The sequence below is a fragment of the Podarcis erhardii genome (assembly GCF_964252035.2).
Source record: "Podarcis erhardii genome assembly, chromosome: 3".
Lineage (NCBI taxonomy): Eukaryota > Metazoa > Chordata > Lepidosauria > Squamata > Lacertidae > Podarcis > Podarcis erhardii.
In genome coordinates this window covers 67146645-67168620 of record NC_138507.1, presented here as the reverse complement: position 1 = coordinate 67168620, position 21976 = coordinate 67146645, and the positions used below count along the sequence as shown (strand labels likewise).

The window sequence follows — 21976 nt, the reverse complement described above, 5'->3', positions numbered from 1 at the left end:
TCAGGAGGAGGCGGCGACCTTCATCGGCGCTCTGGGGCGGGGAATATGACGTCGCGCGTCAACCGCACAGACGGAGGGGGCGGGGCTAACTCTGTGGCTCCGCCGGCCCTCCGTGGAGAGAGCGGGTCCTCCTCCCACCTCGTGCTTCGGTGCCAGGTTGGTAAAAGGCTCCTGCGCGTGGAACTGGGTCTCTCTCTGATTGGATGGTGTTTGGGGCGCGCGCATGGGGCAGAGTGCGAGGGGAGGGGGTCATTCCTCCCGCACCCGCTTAAAACGTCCTCATCGGATACTGTGATGGTCACCTGCGGCGGGTCGCCTCTTGCGCTCGCAATATGGTTCCCAGCGGAGTCCTTCCCCGCAACCTTCCGGTCTTGTTAGTGAGAGGAATGGAGGCGCTCTGACTTGAATGCGGGAAGCGGTGTGGGGTTCACCTTTCATTTCACCTGTCACCTGGGCGCTGTAAGGGAGGGTTTCAGGGCAAGGCTGGGAAGATACTGAGGCCCTACGGCTCCCATGATTCCTGGTCATTTGCCATGTTTCATGTAGTTCCTAGGGGCCCCGGAGTCCAGCTTTTTCTCATCCAAATAATACTAATATGATTGGTGCAGGAATGGCCTGGCCTGAGGGAGAAAATTCTGCAGTGAAGGAAAGATTGGACCTGTGTTGAGACATCCGGCAGTTGTAGGGGGAACGATCATGTGAGTGACAGTCAAAGGGAAGATAGACCATTAAGGCAGCACTTCTCAAGCTCTTGGAACTGGGGTTCTGCTTCTCACTTACCGTAATTCCATTCCACCCAGCTCAGCGCTGACAATCTTTATGCAGGGGAGTGCCTAGTTCTTTCACAAAGCTGTGTTTATGTGGCCTGAAGCTAGATAATATGGCAGTAACTCCTCCATCTGTACATTGAGCAGAGCCAAGTACATTGAGCAGTGCCTAGTCTCACCTGCAGGGATGAGAAGAAGTGGAAAGTGTCATATGAGCTTCTGTCACTATAATTTCATCTCCTCACACCTCACAGCAAAGTTGTGCCATCTACTTGAAGGCAGAGGTGACTGAAATGTCAAACCTTCACTAGTGGACCCCAGCTACTGTAGGGCCATCCACAAATAATTTTCCTTTAGGTGCCCTATGCCACACCACAGTCTAAGAACCTAGGGTCTAAGGAATACATTTTGACCTTATTCAGTCAGAGTACCATGCTATTCAATGTGTTTCAGTGTATGATGTGTCTAATTTATTAGCCTATCCTGCTCCACTGTTTGTGAAACTGAACTATCACTGTCTTAGTCACTGGCTGACTCACAGATTCTGTTGAGTATAGACTGCACTGTTTACCTTTGGCTGGTTAAAGTTATTCTACAAGGAAGAAAGATGCATCTCCCTGTTTGCCGTTAACCAAATTTTAATATGTTTGAGAACAGATATTTTGATGAGAATATTCTGATCTGACCCTGTGTTTGGCCATTATGTTGCTGTGGTGGGTAAAGTAAATGTATTGCAGCAGTCTTCCTTGCTTGCTTCATTTGAAGCTGAGCCTATGAATGCAGAACGAGCCCTATTATTGATGTGACTGACTTGCTGTAGTGCAGAACTGTTTTTATAAAATGATAAATATTGCTCCTTGTCAGAAAGTTGATGCACTATAACTCTCTCATTCAGGACACAGTGAAAAGATGGCAACTAAACTACTGAGATTCCTGGCTAGATCTTCACACAAAACAAGCAACTGCCAACACTTGCATAAATATGGGCTTTCAGCATCAAGCAACAATCTTCAAGGGGTGTCAGGCAATTCTTTATTAGCATGTAGATCCATCAGTATGTGCATTCCAGAGGCAACAACATCTTGCTTAAGCAGGCTTTGTGTGCAAGCCAAGGAATGGCAGAGACCACAAGCTAACGTTCCTACTGCAGCAAAGACTGTGAATTATTTGAGTATGCATGTTTGTCCTCCACACAGGGAACAATTTTGTGCTCTTAAAAACACAAGTTTCAAGCACAATGCAAATAGACATTATTCAGTTTTATCAAGTAGTAAAATTATGCCAAATCAACATATTTTGCCAGCTAAAAGGATACCAAAAGCATCGAGAACCAAGCAGCCATCTAGAGCTAATCTGCCACTACCGTCTGAAACTGAGGTAAAGTATTAAAACTTTGAAGTATAGTACTTATAACACTGAAGGGTTATGAAGACCAGAATAATGTTTCATAACAAGTATTATGCAGGAATGAGAAAACTCCTGTCTTCCTAACAGTACAGGGTAGGCCAGCCCATGAAAGCATGAACTCTTTCTTGACCCAGTTCCTCAACTTTGGTTGTGTCGATGACTGCAGTCTAAGGAAAAGCATTCATGCACAAAGATGAGGTTTTGTTTTCTTTTTACTGAAGTCCCTATGGCTCTTGTCATGTTACTTCTATTTTCATTCCTGTCTTAGTGGTGGCATTTGAGTGCTGTTGAAGATATGTTGCATCAGTTTTGGTGTGAGGGGGCTTGCTAGGCACAGTTTAAGACCCTCTGTGAATTAAAAATAATATTCACTTAAAATGCATGATAAAAACCCTAGATAGAACAAACATGAACCTGCTTAAATTGTGAAAAGAAAACCAGTATTTGAATAGATGTGGCATTTAAATATACTCAGCAAGCAACTGCTTCAGGGATAGGGAACTGAATCTGGATGGTGATTTGGATTCCTAATTCCCTCAATCCCTGCAGGCCATCTTGGACAGGTGGTTAGGAGCACCCACTCATAATGACATCAGGTGATTGGTACCTGTTAAATCTGAAAGGAGGTAGTTGTATCTGGCAATCAACTGATTGGTGGATTTGGCAACCTCCTTTGAAGATGTACTTTCAGCACCAAGCAGCTGATTGCTCCTTGGAGCATGTCTTCAAAGAGGCTTGCTGTAAATACTGATTGGCTGACTGGCAGCTACAGAGAGCCCCTCTGAAATCTATGGGTAAAGTGGGCTTGCTGCTCTCTAGAAATAAAGAGCAGGCAGAAGGCTCTTCTAACATCAGAAATACCCCCTGCCTGCTCTTTTAAGAGTAGAAGGCAGCATTTCTACCTACCTTCATTCCAGCGCTGAAGTGGGATGGAGAGAAATACAGCTGCTTACTCTGCAAAGTAAAAGGCAGTGTTTTCAGCCACCTGGAGTGGACAGACATGGAAATGTTGGTTATGTGACTGCACCTGTGTGTGCATGTGTTTATATGTGAGAGTGTATGTATGCATATATTTCAGAGAGAGAGACAAGAGACCATCATGTCTAGTGAGAGTATATATGTGCGTTGTGTATGTGTGTGTGTGGTGAGGGGTGAGGGGTGTGTATAGAGTGTGTGTATACAAATGTGAATATGTCATCTATGCACGGCACTGGCATATAACCCTTAGAGGGGTGGTTGACTGTCAATGCAGCCCTTGGGCCAAAGCAGTTTAGCCACTGCTGCCCTGTAGAGCACAGCTCTGAAACCCCAACTGGCTCGCAATGGTATCAATGTAGACTAACAATAAACTATGGTTACTTTTCTAGTCTCAGTCTAAACCAAGGGTCAGCAACCTAAGGCCCATAGGCCGGAAGCAGCCAACAGAGGTCATTTACCTGGCCCACAAGCTGCCTGCTCATGCACTGCGCTAAACTGGTGCAGCATGGCACGGGGACTTGCTTCTGCAGTGCCGAAAATCGTGTCTGTGCAGACGCGGCGGCCGAAAATCACGCACACGTGATCCGGCTCACGGAGGGATCTCCGCGTGACCGAACAGGCCCAGGCAAGATAAACCTTGCTGACCTCTGGTCTAAATCATTCCTTTTTTAAACCTCTGCAGTGGACCACATTGTGAAGTAGGTATGAGAATTGTAGCTGGAATTGATACCTGACAATATTTTTTACTAGTCAGCTGAAATGTGCAAAAAGTGACTCTGAGCACAGGCTTTTATCTTTCCACCAAACCTCTCCTGCCTCAAAGAAAGAGAAGGGCTTTCATCAGACAGAAGGCTTCCTCCCAGGCTGGAGTCCCTGTACTTTCCAATTTAGAAGCTACACTACCTGCCCCCACCTCCCTTGCAAGTATCCTCAATACAGGAACTGAAGAATACAGACACCCCGTCCAGAAATAAAAGAAAACCACCATTCTTTCCAAATCAAACATCTTTTTATAAAAATGTTTCCCCCAGAGCTTGCCAACTTTTATTTGGCCTTAGGCAGTACTTTTTTTCTTAAGAAATGTTTAGGGGTACTCTCATTTTGACTCAAGAAAATCACCATTTTATAGTTCAAATCAAGGAAAATAAATACAGTAAATGGACAAAAGTACAAAGATTTACAAAATGTTTAGAGGTATGCGTACCCCCAGAAAAAAAGTACTGGCCTTAGGTAGGTTCTTCTTTTGCTCCCTCCCCCAAAGAGCATCGTTTGTTTTCATAATTGTTATATAGGGTGAAATTTCTGGGTAACTCGTGATGCAATCTCCCAAGTGCTGCTCCTGGTCAAGTTACATTGAGACAAGCGTTGGGGGGGGGGGTGTACGTGTACGCATGCACATATTGTGCTGTGTGGAATATGCTCTTAAGTTTCCATGTCACTGAAATGCAGGTTGGTTTCTGAAAACACTGATGTTTTAAACACCCAAAACATTTGGGGGGTTGTAATTACACACAAATAAATGTTTTGCAGGAACCTTTTTCTGTTGCTGTGTTTTTTTCCATCTCAAAAATACAGGGCAAAGTGTCAGACATGGTGAAAGGCTAGGTTACTTCAGTGAAAGCTGCCACATGGAAAAACCTTGTGCCAGAGATTGCACTGACTCAGACTATAGTACATAAAAACATTTGGAGTTACAAAATTGTCTCTTTCTTTGATGCAGAGCACCACCTGCTGGATGTTAATGTTGGATTTTTTGCAAGGGCAAGTGTTAATCTTGACACACACCAGATAACAAAACACTTGTCAGTAACACATGTTTTTTAGATTATATGAAGTGCTGAAGTTAACCAAAAAATACTTTATTCCAGTTACAGAAAATGAGAGTAATCTTTATAATGCTGCCTTTTTAAGGGGAGAGAAAGAAGGGGGTTAAGACGTTTGGGCAGTAATTTACTCAAGTACTTCACTTGCAGCCTGGTTTTATTTATTTGGAATTGAATCCTACAAAATTTGTTGGGCTTGCACCCAACTAAGTTTGTATAGGATCATAGCCATATTGCATTTGAGTCTTTTGCATCTTTTTACACCCCTGCAAACTCCAGGATGCTTCCAAAGGGCCTGCTCTGGTTCTTGTTCAACAGGCAAAATGAATATGCCTATTGCATTATCTTACACATGGAATCTTATACCATGGTATTCATGAAAGGCTTGCAGTTTGAATCTTAATTCTAGGATTTGTGAAGCACAGTGATTTTACCTATTAGCAAAATCCTAGGATAGCGCTCCTAGTATTTGTGTGACATTTGCATTTTGATACCAGGGGTCATAGAACAGTCGAGTGTATCACCGTGCTGGTGAATAAGCCAAATAAATGTCCTCTAAATATATCACTTGATTGTTTTCTTAAACTAAACTTTGTTCCTTTGGCACAGGATCTGATGCAGTGCACAGCCTTTGCAACAGCAGAAGAATATAATCTTGGTACCCTATGCCATGATCTGACGTCATATGGCTATGTTGAAATAACAACATTACCTAGAGGTAGACCTCTGAACAGTTTGCCCCTCTTCTGTTGAATGCATGGAACACAGTTCCTCTTAGTAATAAAACTGCAGTGTTTATATCAACTGTGGGACAATGATTATCACCTTGTAAAATTCTCTTTCAAAACTTTCTGAACAGAAATACATTTAGAAACATGCTCCATTGCATGCTGTAATGTGGCTTAGCTGCTACTGCACCAAAAACATACCTATTTAATCTTTCTAATGCTATGAAATGAGACAAACACTTTAAATACTTAGAAGCACATTTGCAAAACATTTTCCTATGACCTGTTCTTTGTGGTAATCCTCTCCACTTTCTTGTATATTTTCTGATATTTTTCCTGAGCTGTTTAAATTCATAAGAGCAATTTGGTAGGCAAGCATTGTAAAGTAATTCAGAGATACATGAGTAAACTGAGGAAGGGCCTCGTATAATGGCTTATTGGTTCTTAAATTGAACGTAAATTGTCACTCTAGATCAGAGGGTAAAACAATACCACTGTTGAACATACTTTTATTTGCAGATGTTGACAGCATTTCTTTTCATCAATGCCTGTAGATCTTTAATCTGAAAATAGCACTTGTACATATGTACAAGTGAAAAGAAAAAGTTGCCATGTGTATTCTGCATGCAATAGAAGTACTATTCACATCACCAGCCACCCTAGAGCATGAATTCTGTAATGCTTTTGGAAGTGCTGTACTGCAAACTTCCTCTGCTGTGCTATATAGTGCTAAAGGGCTTGAGGCTTAGGTGTGGAGCTGTATGAGTACTTCAAACCCCTAATTCTGTTTTCAGTATACAGTGGTGCCTTGGGTTACAGATGCTTCAGGTTACAGACGCTTCAGGTTACAGACTCCGCTAACCCAGAAATAGTACCTCGGGTTAAGAACTTTGCTTCAGGATGAGAACAGAAATCGCGCAGCGACGGCGGGAGGCCCCATTAGCTAAAGTGGTGCTTCAGGTTAAGAACAGTTTCAGGTTAAGAACAGACCTCCAGAATGAATTAAGTTCTTAACCCAAGGTACCACTGTACCAGGAACTGTTATGGACTCCAGCAGGCTAAATCTCTCTCTCCCCACATCAGCAAGTGGTACCTTTAACATTTCAAAGGTTCTGAAATAGGACTACAGTGGTGCCTCGCAAGACGAAATTAATTCGTTCTGCAAGTTTTTTCTTCTTCCATAGGAATGCATTGAAAATCAATTAATGCATTCCTAGGGAGACCGCTTTCAGACCAGGTCCGGGGACAGTCTGTCCCCGGACCTCTTCTGAGGGCTGGCGGGGGGAGAAGGACTTTTCTCCCCACCGCCAGCCTTCAGAACAGCCTTCTGAAGGCTGGCGGTGGGAAGAAAAGCCCTTCTCCCGCCGCCAGCCTTCAGAAGAGTTCCTGCAGGGCTGCCTAGGCTGCGGATAGCAGCCTGCTGCCCGGCGCGAGGGGCGCTCTGAAGCAGAGCGCCCCTCGCGCGGGGCAGACATTCGCAGCTTGGGGAGCCCTGCAGGACTTCCCCGCAGGGCTCTCCAAGCTGCGGATAGCAGGCTGCTGCCCCTCACGCGGGGCAGACATTCGCAGCTTGGGGAGCCCTGCAGGACTTCCCCGCAGGGCTCTCCAAGCTGCGGATAGGGGCAGCAGGCTGCTATCCGCAGCTGGGAGAGCCCTGCGGGGAACTCCTCTGAAGGCTGGCGGGGGAGAAGGGCTTTTCTTCCCACCGCCAGCCTTCAGAACAGCCTTCTGAATGTTGGCGGTGGGGAGGAAAACCTTCCTCCAACTGCAAGTCTTCAAGACAGGTCCGGGAACAGAGGAGAAGCGCTGCCGCCTTCCCCTCTGTTCCCGGACCTGTCCTGAAGGCTTGCGGTGGGAGGAGGGCTTTCCTCCCCACCGCCAACATTCAGAATGCTGTTCTGAATGTTGGCGGTGGGGAGGAAAAACCCTCCTCCCACCGCAAGCCCCGGGAACAGAGGAGAAGCGTTGCGCGCCTTCTCCTCTGTTCCCGGACCTCCCACCGCAAGCCTTCAGGACAGGTCCAGGAACAGAGGAGAAGGCGCGCTGCGCTTCCCCGCTGTCCCCGGAGATTTCCCTATGGGCTTTCGTCTTGCGAAGCAAGCCCATAGGGAAATTCGTCTTGCGAAGCCGCTAAAAATTGGAAAACCCTTTCGTCTTGCGGGTTTTTCGTTTAGCGAGGCATTCGTCTTGCGGGGCACCACTGTACAGTGGTACCTCTGGATGCGAACGGGATCTGTTCCAGAGTCCCATTCGCATCCAGAAGTGAACGCAACCCATGTGTGCGCGGGTTGCGATTTGCCGCTTCTGCGCATCCGTGTGACATCATTTTGACCGCAGCACGCAACCCGAAAATACTTATCCCGAAGCTACTTCAACTCGAGGTATGACTGTATATTAAATGGACACATGCAATGCAACCCAGTAGTTTTACTTAGATGTAATCACCACAGTTCTCAGTGGGGGTTAGCCCAGATAATTATATGTGGGGTTGTAGGATATATGTTTTACAGGGTTTTAAACGCTGTTTCTGTGTCTCAGAATATGATTCCAAATCTGCTTTCTTTTAAACAAGATGCAGCAAACGTTTTGGTGATTGGTACAGAAAGCTCAGCGAAAGAATATGATCCTGGAATAATTTTTTTCTTCAGGTAAACAATGCCCAGCAATAAAGTGCATGTGAACTAAAAAAAATATTGTAACACAAAATGATAGGTTTTATTGCTTAGCTTAATAGCAACTCTGGGACTTGGGCTTCAAAAGGCCTTAACCCCCAAGCAACTACAGATCTTCCCCCCTCCCTCTTTGCTGTAATGAAGGAGGCTGGGGTGGCAGCACTTCCCTAAGGCAGTGCTTCCCTAAGGCCATCAGCTATACACAAACTCCAGAGTAATTCCCAATGAGTACAGGGGCAAGGACTGACAATTTCATGCCTTTCCAGATATGTCTAGAATTGTACTATATGATGGGCAGCCTCTGCATTCTTTATATTTTTTTGAGAATAAATAATTGCAACCATTTAAAAGTTTTTTTTTAAAAGCTATTTAATATTTTCTGAACCCTCATAAACAAACCATTAACCATAGTAATTGGTTAATTGCTCACACTTGAAGCCAGATAACTAACATTTAAAATTTTGGATGAGTTGAGGACTAGGATTAACAGTCTATTTTCAGTCAGCGTCAGTTTCACATCAGTACAGTCATAAACTGATTCCATCGTGTTTCTGCCTTATTCTGGGTTTCTAAAAAGTCCATTAAAAATTGTATTTATGTACTTAATTTTTAATCACAAAATATTATTTAAATATGTATTTCCCCCTCAGTGTATGCATCTGTATGTTTCTGAGCCAAGTATTGCCACTAAAATCTTAAAAGTATAATTTTGTTTTGATTGTGTGTTAATTTGGGTGTGAATTATGTCAGTTCACTTAAAGTGGAACAAACTAAATTCTTCTCCATCCTTATCTAGAATAGAGTATTTATTCTTGCCAAGAAAAACACATGTAAGCATGAAACATAATCTGTGCTGCTAACACCACCTTGAAATTCTGTTCATACAGGGAAGGATCTGTTGTGTTCTGGAATGTTGAAGAAAAAACAGTAAGTGGAAGCCAAATTTTATGAGGTAAACTCCACTGGACTTTGCAGTTCCACAAAATAAAATGGTTTGGCTAGATTTAAGTGTAGATTTAGCAAATGCTATTAATGTATCTTTTTACATTTCACAGTCTAATTTTTCAGTTTTTTAAAAAAATTGCATATGAAGGGCAGTGGGAGTTTTTGTCCCATGTCTTTTGATGCTTTTATTTTTTAAAAAAACTAAGTTATTCACAATGATGTATTTCTGCAAGTTGTTATTTGAGAATAAAGACAATGTTGTCAGTGTAGAAAATTGTAGGAAATCGATGAGATGAGACAGAAGATATTATGGTGCCATGTGCAAAGTAGAGCCAGATTCTGAGAGGAGTTGCATTTTGCCTTTGCAAACACAGAGTCCCACATCTGCGCCTAGCAAAGTAACAGAAGTGTGGTGTCAGAGGTTGCTTGTAGGTGAAAGTAGTAGGAGGCAGGGATGCTTAAGCCCTCTCACACCTACTATTTTAGCCTTCCTTCGCACACCCTCCTCTTTTTAAGGTTTATTCCTCTATGCCTGAGACCATTTTCTGGGGGAGGGATTGAGAGATAGGAAGTGTGAAGCATCTTCTCTCCTAGGTCAGTTCTCCCTTGTAAGTACGCCTCTCTCTGTCCCTGTATTTGCATTGTAAGGAAAAGCTGGAGTTGTTTTCCTTGTGATGTGCAGTTCCACCCTCTCTCTCCATGGTATTTCAAAACTGGCTGAAGGCACCATGACTATTAGCCTGCAGGTTTATATGATGACCTCCTAGCATTTGTCAGCAATTCTAATACGCAGGATCTTTTCTAGATGAAGAGTATCATGCAAATGCTGGAAAGGCATGAAATTCAGCCATACGAAGTTGCGCTTGTTCACTGGGAAAATGAAGAGATGAACTACAGATTAGGAGAGTAAGTGTTTGTATGTCATCAAGTGCTAGTTTCTGTGCAATGTAGCTTCTTGCATATATTTGTTTCCTGAAAACATTGCTAAATATTTACGCTACTCTCCCATAATCTTTGTAATAAAGCTGCATTTGCAATTCCTTTGCAAAGTAAGAAAGTATTGCCATTGCCAACTTTGAGACAGGGAGCACAAAAATATTCTTATTTAAATAATAATAAAAACCTTTAGGGAACTGGGGACCACTGCCTCTTGTAATGAGGTACTGTATTAATAACTTCATTGGTCCCTTTATAAGCCACAAGGGACATGGATCAGCGAGCGATTGCACACATCCAACCAGTATCTTCAGTCTGCACCAACTGACACTCATTCCAAGATAAATTAACCTTAAGAATCACCTGCACTAACTTAAGAGAAAGTAATGGTGGATGCAACTGACCTCAGAAAGGAATTGCAATGGGCCACTGAGAGTCCTGTTGCCTCAGTCGGCCAGCATATATACTTGGCCCTTTAAAAAAAAAATCCCAAATAACTTGCTAAGCAGCTTTTGAAACTCCCTGTTCAGGTGAAGAGCTTTTCTTGTTTGACAAATAGAGTTGAAAAAGAAGCTCAACAAGCCTGAAGTTTTCTTCCATTATCTGTGACGGGAACTAAGCATGTTCTTAGGTGCTCTGATTTGTTTTTTTGTTTTTAAAGTATAGTATAGCTAGTTCCTATGTGTCATGGATTCATACTAGGCATATTCTGTTTTGGTGCATGTGGTCAATTAAAGTATTCCTCTTGCTCTTTACAGAGCACAGTCAAAGCTTCATAGAGGAGAAATCCTGATAAATTCGGAACTAGATCCTGATGAAGTTACTCTAGAGAAGTTTGCTTTTTCAAATGCTCTTTGCCTTTCTGGTAAGTGATATATTGCATCAGGCTTTCTAAGCAGCATTTTGCATCAGAATTTGGGATGTGTAGCATGTGCTGCGAAAAACTTTCCCTCAAAGTGTTAACTAAAATGTGTATATGAGGAAAGCTTGGGAATGTGCACCAGAGATAAGTTATGTATAGTAGTATTACTTCGGCATGATGCAAAGAACTTGAAGTGAACTTCAGAGATCATTGCAGAGGTACACAGATATATTATCCTTAAAATGTGTGTTGCTATGTCTGTTTTTGACAATTCCTTCTTGATATCAAATTCAAATGATAAGCAATTTCTTGAGTTACTTCTGGAGTTCAGTGCCACAAAAAGTAATTCAGCTTTGCAGGAAGTAGCCTAAGGCTAATAATTTGTGGTGGGGAGGATTTAGATTGAGAGTTTAGCACCTGTTACCTGCTGTCACTTCTAGAATAAAACCTGGACATCCCTACTCCATTGCTGTTTTAAAGTTTGTTTTTAATTCCCAACAACTGGGAATTCTGATTGCAAGTCTCCCATCTGACATCTGTTTTGGCCCTCAAGCATGCATTTTTTAGGTTCCTTGCGAAGACATCATATACCGTATTTTTCCATGTATTGGACGAGGTTTTTTAACTCAAAAATCATGTCAAAAAAATGGGGTCATCCAATACACGGATAGTGGCATAGGGGGGGGGGGAGAGAAGCTGCGTGCAGCCAGCCAGCTCATTGGCGGGAGTGCAACTTCCCCCGATGCTGCTGCACATGGTGGGTACTCCCTGGGTCATTTCCCGCGTGGGGCGGCATTGGGGGAGGTTGCACTCCTGTCAACCGGATGGCTGGCGAGAGTGCAACTTCCCCTGATGCCGCTGCATGCGGGAAACGATGCAGGGAGTGTTTCCTGCCTGCAGCTGTGTAGGGGGAGAGGCTCAACAACTTTGGGCCATCTCCCCTCGTTTTCCTAAAATTGAGTCCCCAAAAATGGGGGGTGGTCCTTATACTTGGGGGTGTCTTAAAGACGGAAAAATGCGGTAATTGAAAGTAGGGACTTGGTTTTGTGAAAACATTAAAGGGTAGTGAACTTGAATAATAAATCTCTTGTACTTTTCCCTAATGTAGTGAAGCTGGCAATTTGGGAATCATCATTGGATAATTTTGTAGAATCTATCCAGTCAATACCTGAGGTATTCACTACTTCATTGGTCTTACGTACTATTATTAAATTGAGCTATTTGCAACATATATTCGCTCTTAACGTCTCACTACTATCTTTTTAACAGATACTAAAGTCAAGGAGGAAGGTGAAGCTCTCTCATGCTGATGTGATGCAGAAAATTGGGGAATTATTTGCGTTGAGGTATCTTCATTAAAACAAGGAAACTTAATTCCCAGGACACTTTGTTGTTATTTATTTCATTTATAAATTGCTTCCCACAAGGCATCCTGAAGAGGTTTACAATATATTTTGATCCTTCACTTCCAGCCATCTTCATTTTCTACACCCTGGCTTCACTACCAACACAGTTATTGGTTCCCTTTTGAGAAGCAAAACTTCCTATAGAAATCTAGCATAATCTTTTTAAAGATATCCTAAGCTCACACCCAAAGTCAAGTCTACTAATTGCAAGAGGTGGATCGATTTAGGGCACCAAGGATTAGAAACAAAAATGTTAAATACAGTGGAAGAGCACAATGCAGTCATGTCTCTTCCTACACACCCCAGTTAGCACCATATTGTCTGAACACTTGGAAATACGTACCCTGTTAATTGGTGTTTATTAAGCATGAAACTAGAATCTTCAGTTGAATGGAAATCTTATTGAATAATGTTATGGATTTATTATAACAGTTTTTAAGAGCTACAGTGTACGGTGCAGCTCCATTTAAGCCTTCATATGTGATAAGAGCATAAGCAAGTGTGTCTGTTATAACCTTGACAAGTTCTGTATTTTCCCCCAAATCCTGTTTCTAGGAATATCTGTAATAGACCTGTATGATTTGTGAAGGGTAACGGTAAATAAAGCTTAGATCAGCTGCTGAGAGCAGGGAATCTCTTTTTGTTTAGAGATGGGAGATAAGCCCTAAATCCTTTAATCATAAGAATTTAGAAATACCACTGAGAAGTACTAATCATGAGAAGTCCTGCTGCAGGAACAGGTCTTAACCAGAGTGCAGGATTGTTTTATCTTATTGGTAGGATAGTGTAGTCAAGGGAAAAAAGCAGTTCAGTAACAAACTTAGTTGTTTGTTCAAAAATAATGGGTGGAATTCAATGTCCTGCTATTCCAAAAGCTCCGGCTGTGCAAATGTATCAGTGTGCCAGACAGAACAATTCCCATGTGCTGTTCTGAAGCTTCTCCTGCGCCAATGGGGGGGCACGTGGGGGAGGGATCCCTGTTGTGGAACCCCGTCTGCAGGACTTCCACTGACAGGATTCATTAGGTGAATCCCGCCCAATTTCTTAATTAAATTTGTACCTTTTAAAAGTAATGAATATTTACTTTTTAAATTTATAGTCCAGCCTTCCTTTCAAAGAAGCCCATGAGGGAATATGGAAATCATCACTTTGAGTGACCAATATAGCCTTCATAGAGCCTTCATGGTATGGCACAAAAATGAGCCTGGAATACCCCTTTTCACTGTGATAAAATCATATTTTCCTGGTCTGAGGCACACCATAGGTTGCCATTTTGTTGGTACTGTAAAATTCTTATTCTTCTTCAAGCCAGGGAAGCAGCTGTAGCATGTGATAGAAAAATGGATTGTGCAAGCCTGAGTTTTCCAGTGCTTACTCATTTTGTGTCAAACCATGGTTTGGCATTACATCTGAACCACCTAGGTAGAATTATTAACTCAAATTAGGAGGGAAGAACCACCCATAATTGCTCTGAATCTATGTATTTACCTACCTTTCCTCAGGCACCGCATAAATCTGAGTTCCGACCTGCTGATGACTCCAGATTTCTATTGGGATAGAGAGCATCTTGAACAGTTATATGATAAAACTTGTCAGTTTCTCAGCATTAATCGCAGAGTTAAGGTAGGCACACAATTCCAGCTTTCCTGCCTCAGCGAAAACTTCAGTTTTTGTCAATTGTTCACAGATTGGTTCACCTCAAAGAAGTCTTAAACTTTTTATGCTTCTCCATTTTCTTCTTCTGTTTTCTTGGTCATCTTGGTCGTGTGTGCCACCTTGGGCTTCTTGGAGGAAAGACAGGACATAAATTTAAGTAAATAAAGACACTTGATGTGTACAAGTATTTCATCGTTGATGAGCAAGAATATGGGCATGGACTCAAAGTGACCCATGTCACTTTTTTGGTTGTGGCTCCGATCTGGTGGCACGCTCTGTCACAAGAGACTAGGGCCCTGTGGGACTTGACATCTTTCCGCAGGGCCTGCAAGACAGAGCTGTTCCACCAGGCCTTTGGCCAGGGCACAGCCTGACTACCTCCTTTGGCAATCTTCACAGAACTCTAGCTCAAAGGTTGCCATCAATTTGATTTGAATTAATTTTATAATGAAATGATTTTAGAATGTTGTATTATTTTATTGTTGTTAGCTGCCCTGAGCCCGGCTTCAGCTGGGGAGGGCGGGATATAAATAAAATTTATTATTATTATATTATTATGTGTAGTTAGAAGATACTTTTGCCTAGTATTGGCTGCGGGATTGTTGATTCTTCCCACTTCACAGGGTGTATACTACCCTCTTTACAGGCCATTCCAGAGGCTCCACCAAATTTTGGGAGCAGCTTTTCTAGGAGCAAAGGGCTTCCATGGGGCAGTGCACATGCAGAACATTACATGGTTTGGGGCTTCATGCCATTAATTTTAAACAAAGGAAAAAACCCAATCCCTGTAGTAAACTGGTATTCTGTTTGCTTTCTTAGCAAGGTGGAACTAGCTATTTGGAAATCTTATTCTCTCTTTCTCTTGGGTAATATGTCCAGGTGTTTTTTTCCATTCCTACTCAGAGCTGGCTTGCTGGTATTGTATTTAATTTTGTTAATTGCAGTATAGTTTTCTCATATAGCAAGCTCATCCCCCATTATAGTGGTACCTCAGGTTAAGAACTTAATTCGTTCTGGAGGTCCGTTCTTAAACTGAAACTGTTCTTAACCTGAGGTGCCACTTTAGCTAATGGGTCTCCCGCCACCACTGCACGATTTCTGTTCTCACCCTGAAGCAAATTTCTTAACCCGAGGTACTATTTCTGGGTTAGTGGCATCTGTAACCTGAAGCGTCTGTAACCCAAGGTACCACTGTATTATTATGCCATCCCCAGTGTGATCAGTCCTTCCCACGAAGCCAGGTTTTCTCTCCTAAAGGATATTAATCTTCTTATCACAATGAATCTTTTGAAAATCTATTAACTGCTGTTCCTGCTGATAGGTGTGGCTCCATAGCTGCCTGTGAAAACTCTGGCAGGCCCGTACAAGTCTTGCATTAGTGAGTTTCTTTGATTCCTATGTGGCTGGTACTTGGTTTGAAAAAGGGTCTCCATTGGTAAGAACTAGGAGCGTAATGGGAGGTTCACGCTGTATTATGTAAACAAGGTTTTGAGGAAGTGCTGATTTTTGCCCTCCAGGTGATAAGAGTCCAAAATTGCACTCTTTTTGCTAAAATGCATTTGAAAGGGGCATTATTTTGAAAATATGTTGCACAGTTAGGGCAGTCCAGCTGATGTAGTCATTGTGGTCTATATTTGTAAACCACTGTTCAATAAATCTGCTAACACTGAGATGTCAAAACTCCTAATGCTAACTTTATGGTGTTGGGTGCTCTGCTGCATTCATTGATAGAAACATCAGTTCTGATATAGTTCATCAAACTTAAGTATGTTCATTAAGCCCATTCAGTGGATAAGCTGTTTAGATGAGAATACCTTTAACAAGTTGTTTACCCAAGGATTTCTGAAGTATCAGTTCCTCTATTGCAGGTGGTGAATGAAAAGCTCCAGCACTGCACAGAGCTGACAGATTTGATGAGAAATCATTTGAGTGAAAAACATGCTTTGCGTTTAGAGTGGATGATAGTGATACTCATCACCATAGAGGTAAGTCTGCAACAATGCGCTGCTGTGCAGTGTTAGTATGAACTTAACAGCTTTGTTGAAACAAACATGTCTTGAGCTCTTTCCTTGTGAGTACAATCAGTATATCACTTCCTATAATGTTAGCAAGTTCACCGAATCATGTCTCAATACAATTTCAATTTAATTAAACATGATGCGGGAAAGTTGGGGAGAAGTTTGTAAATATCCTCTAGGAATTTATGTAGATATAGCACTCTCTAGTGTTCAAAATGCTTCACACACATTATTTTGATGATTCTGGCAACAGAACTATAAAGTAGGCCAGTATTATCCCTAAATCATAAATGCCGAACTGAAACTGACAGAATAGGGACTTTGATTAAATGCGATTTGAACAAGCAACTTGGCCACCACACTGCACCAGCATAATTTTTACCAATATGTAAGAAGAAGAAATCAAAATTAGTCATCTAGGATGACTAATCACAAAATTCCATCATGGGATGGTATGTAACCTGCATGTAGTTCAAGTGCCAAGTGTATTCATGCCCTGGAAGCCACAAGTTACATTGTCTACACTGTTTTCTATGTCACATGATGCATTTCTAAGTTGAGAATGCATATTGATCTGTATTTACTTCCTGTGTTACTGGAATTTGTGTACTTTTTATTTTGCAAACTACAAATGCATTTGGTTTCTGGGGGCAATCAACAGCAGTTACACCTGTTAAGTCAAGCAGTGGCTGGGAACTGTTCCCTCCAGTTAAGTAACTGCTATGTGCAAAATCAGAGCCCCAGTCAGTCACACACTGAGGTGCAAGTGCGAGAGCAAAGCAAAAGACTTTGAATAGCAACTCAAGTAGTAGCTGCTGATGAAAGGAACTGTTCAGTGACCACCTTTTAAGTCAGTGTCTGAAAGAGGGCTGTTATCCTGTCATCCTATCCCCTCCCCACCTGCCGACCTCTGACTTACAGAGGCCTTTGCTTGCATGAATAGTGCTGTTTCTTTATCTTTCTAGCCACCAGGCTTATATGGGTGAGTGAGCAACATTAGAATCTTCCGTCACTTATGAAAATGTTAACCATCCCTTTGCCTTAATATCACTTTAGCTGCTGAACAGATTGCTTCTGCTGGAGTAAGGGGCCCTATTTGTATTAGTTAGCATTAGGGGGGGGGTGTTTTTAAGGGTGGTTTTAAATACCACTGTAAGGAAGAGTTTGGAGCTGTTGACTTTCATTACCAATGAAAACACTTGGAAAAAAATATAATAAAATTCTATTTCTTTTGCAGGTCATGTTTGAACTAGGCAGAGTTCTTTTCTGATAACTTGTGAATGATAAGAGAAGTTTGTGAAGATAATCCCAACAGCCTTGTGTTTGCTGGACTTCAGCTTTATTCTTCACACTTCTGAAAAGTTCAGCAAGTATTATAATAAATGTATGGACACTTTCTGCTAACGAAGCAATTGAATTCACTGAAGTTAGACCAAAGCTTGAATTGGGGGTTGTTTCCAAGAAATCATGGTTCAGAGTATATTGATCCTTCTTTAAGATACTGTACCTTTGTTTAGAAAGCAGACAACCAAAGACTGGCATACTAAAGCTGTACCCAAACTTGCAGTTTTTTAATCTGCTGTACAGCAGGAAATTATGTAATGATGCAGTTGTCTGTGCCATGTAAAATAAGGCTTTTATATGGGTTATGTCTCACTGTGTGGTGTGTATTTTGCCACAACTGTGACACATTTGCCAGAATTGAGGGAAGCGCTTCCAGTATTGTACTACTGTTTATGTGGGGAATAAGTGTGTTGGGAGAAAAATAGGCTGAACTCTTCTCCCAAACATGCTAATTTGTTTTGTGCTGTTTTTTAAATAGGGAAGGATTTAAACATGTTTCCCCCCCCCCCCCCCGTCCGCAGCATACGTAGGAACAGCTCAGGAAAAACATGTCCATGTTACACTGCCAAGTATAAACTGGCTCTTGGCCTGAGCCAGAAGTAGGAGCCCACACTGATGAACTGGTTCAGTCTTGAAACTGAATCCATAAACAGAAAAACCAGTAACTGTCCCAGGAAGTTAGGAAGTTCTTTTGAGGATGAGAGAGCATTTGTCTCTTCTAACTCTAGAGACATGGACAAAAGAGAATGTATTTTGTAGGAAATTGGAAAAAGGACTCAGAAAGTGAGTTATCCTGCATTTATCTCAACTCCCCACACCAAGCACAAACTGTTTCTTTCTGATTACCATATATACTCGAGTATAAGCTGACTTGTTCAGCATATTTTTTATGTTGAAACCCCCCCCCCTTGGCTTATACTCGGTCCTTTCGGGCTCTTGTTCTTCCTCCGCCGCTGCTGCCACCACGTTTGTGGTGTGGTGAGCTGGATTATACTCAAGTCAGTAAGTTTTCCCAGTTTTTTGTGCTAAAATTAGGTGCCTCGGCTTATATTTGGGTCAGCGTATACTCGAGTATATACAGTAGTTATTTTGCTGTCCTGATCTAAATAAACCATATTCAAATTTGGAATGACCCCAAAATTTCTATCCAGATGATGCACTAAATATGACGGCCTCTTCAATCAGAAGCACCTAGCTAGTTCAGATTGACTTTAACCTACTTCTCCAAGGAGCAACAGACATTTATCAAGTTTGCTTGTAGGAGATTTCAAGTGGGACTAATAAATGCGTAGGCATAAATTTCATCAAAATGTTTACAGGTGTCTTAGTCCTACTTGAAATCTCCAACCAACAGGCTTTGTCAAAATGAAAACATGGGAATAGGGTTTTCTCCACTGTGGCACCCTATGGATCTTCTCCTAAGAGTTAGTTTCCCTGCACAAATATCATTCCGTTGACAGCTAAAGGCCTATTTGTTTATCTGGATCTTTGAGGAAGGGTGAAAACGGCTGATATGTTATTCCTTGTCTGTACTGTGAATTATGTATTTTAAATTGTTATTCTGATACTATTTTGTATCCCTTCAAGATTTTAACTGCCTATCTATTTGTTGCCCTGGGATCCTAAAGGAAGTGTGTGGTCAAATTATAGCTAATAGTAATAAAATATTTCATCATTTCCCCCCCCCCCTAAGTCAGTAGTTATCAAACTTTGTGGTTTTATGCATTTTGAAGTACACCAGGAGTGGGCAATTTCCCCCCCTCAAGTGTCACATACTACTTTGGAGGTAGGGGAATGTGGATGTGTTTGTGTGTGCGTGCATGCATGCAAGAAATGGTTGTGGTAATATATATTTCTTCCTCTTCTCACTCAGTGTTTTCTCTCCTCATCACAACAAGTACAAGTATGAGGAAAATAAGTCAGATAGCTCTAGAGAACACACAAAAGCAGACTGAGGGTGGCCCACTCCAGCAGTACGCCCACAAAAACAGCATTCACATGGCAAAATCTCCCTGTTGTAGTGTTACAAGTATACTTGCGATTTGATAGGTTATTACGAGTTTCTCCCACCACCACTGGCAGCCAGACATTTGAAGAGGGAGATGGGAAACACTCATCATAGTGCTTCATTGCATGCAGAGTACCTAAAATGCTACATGAGAGGGAGAGAACAAGGGCACCATTTTTGGCAGCATACCAGCAAGGCTTAGCGTGTGCTTGTTTTTCTTCTGGTCAAGTGAAATGACAAACTTCTGTAGGGTGTGTTACTAATACAAGGAAATGACATGTTTTAAACATTCAAATATTCTCATTTTACACTTCATGTAGCACTCAAAAGAATTTGATTACCTGTACGAAATGTATCTGAACTGCTTCATAGTGGGTTGAACAAGTTACTGAACCACTTCTGAAAGGCAACATGAACTGGAAATAAGCATAGTTGAATGATGAAATTTGGGTTTAACATCCTGGGTAGCAGCTTTGATATCCCTTCAAATTATCCTGAATCTAATCCCTTTTCTTGCTTAATGATGGGACACTTGACTGTTCTTAAAAAGGGGGGACTTCAAAGAGAGATCAGAGACTCCACTGAAGTACAATTTATCAAAAGGTTGAGTTCTATCATTTATGGGTTGAATTGGGATAACGGGGTTTTAATTACAAATTTGTATTTTACAAGTGCCAGAACATGTGTCCTTGTCAACAGTGCTTTATGGTCACAATCTACTTTCTGAATTACGTATCAAATGCTAACTGTATTTTTAAGCAACTATTAAGCATAGTTATTTCACATATTGCAGTAACAGAGATTCTGGTTTCAGATTGATTACAGTACATGGGTTACCTGTGATCAGGCCCCCTTGATGGGCTTCCTGCAGGCATCTGGTTTGCCACCGTGGAGATGCTGGACTAGATAGGCCATTGGCCTCATCCAGGCTCATCTTTTATTCTGTAGTGAGCTAAACAAAGTCCATAAGCCAGACTTCTACAAGAAGTGTTTTTACTAACTCTGTCCACAACTGTATTGTTTGTGTTTATATAACAACCATGAATTCCTTAATTCCAGCAAGTGTGAAGGGAGGAAAATTCCTCCCATGTTTCTAAACGTATTTTAATTTGGCAGCTGGGGCAATGGATTAACCAGTAACAGGAAGAGAAAATTATTCTACTTAATGGCGAATATACAGAGATGGACTATAGATCCAGAACCACACACAAAATATAAAAAACCTGTGAGGTAACTGTGGCAGGGGTGGTGCATATGCTACAATTCCTCTTTTCTAGCATCTCTCTGGAAAAACATCCATTTGTGAGTCTGCATATTTTATTTCAATGTACTGAAGAACAAGCAAATTCATTCCTATACTGCAAATGAGGAATTTGAAATAGATGAGGATTTGAGAACTGTGTGTGTCTATAGCACCTAGAGATTTTAATAACTTGAGAAAACTGAGTATGTAAATAATTTCAGACAAAATGAAAATACCCTAAGAGGGTTTTCTTGCTTGCCATACAATTTTTTGATTTTTGCCATCCAAAGCAGAGTGGAAGGTTTAATCCCATTTAAAGGATCGCAGCTGGCAGGCCAGGGAAACACCAATCTTGCAATCAGAGCTGCTAGACAGAATACACCAGTGATATAGCTTGTCCCTAGTAAATTTAAGGCTTAAAAGGTGCTAGGAAGTCTAGTTTTTGCTGCAGCAGAATATGGTTATCCCTCTAGAAACTGGTTCACATAGCAACCATGTGAAAGGATGCCTTCAGCCTGTTTAAAACCAAAGGCTCTATTTCAGCATTCACAACTCATCACTACCTCAAGGGGCAGGATATAAGTGGGAAGAGGTGCTGCCAATGTCTCACTAACACATCATGCTAGCACTACTAGTTGTATAGATCTAAAGCAGCTGTTTGCCTTCGCCAAGCGTGGAGGCTATTGCTCCAGCTGTGGAAAACAGAGTTCCCAAAAGGGCTTCTATTCAGGGCTTGCAAATTGACTGAAGGGAGCCCATCCCCAATAGCTTGTAAGCAACCAGCAAGCTCTCACACCTCAATGTGTAAATTGAGCCCAAGTTGTACAAATCTGAGTGGGCATGGATCTCTTTCGTACCTGAGGCCCATTCCTGTTTTATACTTCAGAAAAGTTTCTCGCAAGTCCTAACTTGATCTTGGCACTTAGGAAAAAAAATCACTAATATTTAACATCCCCAAACAAAGTATTTAAAAAAATAAATTTGCAAGATTATTAGGAGTTATACAAACCTTCAGTGCATGTAAGGATTGTGTCCAACTGGGATATTTGAAAAACAGCCTTTTGTCCAATTCCATGGGTAGCTGCTACAGCCTTAAGTCCTAGTGATCGCCAAAGAAGAAGTCCTATTAGGCACCAAACACTCACTACCGTGCTTCCAGTAAACCTTACAGGCAGTGATCAAC

At 41.8% G+C, this 21976-nt stretch overlaps 1 protein-coding gene and 1 long non-coding RNA gene across 3 annotated transcripts; one reads left to right on the top strand and one right to left on the bottom strand.

The window, feature by feature from the left end:
• The first annotated feature begins 22 nt into the window (after positions 1–22).
• RMND1 (required for meiotic nuclear division 1 homolog) lies at positions 23–17647 on the top strand. 2 transcript variants are annotated; one of them, XM_081854364.1, is made up of 13 exons: positions 23–156; positions 609–698; positions 1663–2144; positions 5585–5693; positions 8276–8351; positions 9263–9302; positions 10126–10226; positions 11015–11121; positions 12227–12291; positions 12388–12464; positions 14027–14147; positions 16049–16165; positions 17436–17647. In XM_081854364.1, the coding sequence occupies exons 3-13, from the start codon at positions 1677–1679 to the stop codon at positions 17466–17468; spliced, it is 1314 nt and encodes a 437-aa protein (XP_081710490.1). In that variant the 5' UTR covers positions 23–156; positions 609–698; positions 1663–1676; the 3' UTR covers positions 17469–17647. The 2 variants fall into 2 exon arrangements, with proteins under 2 accessions (XP_081710490.1, XP_081710491.1); XM_081854365.1 differs by lacking the exon at positions 609–698 and having other exon boundaries at positions 27–156.
• LOC309337701 lies at positions 14154–21717 on the bottom strand. The gene is made up of 3 exons (XR_014154508.1): positions 21651–21717; positions 19892–19966; positions 14154–14308 (listed from the first exon to the last, which is right to left on the bottom strand). It is a non-coding gene; the product is annotated as an uncharacterized lncRNA (long non-coding RNA).
• Positions 21718–21976: the final 259 nt, after the last annotated feature.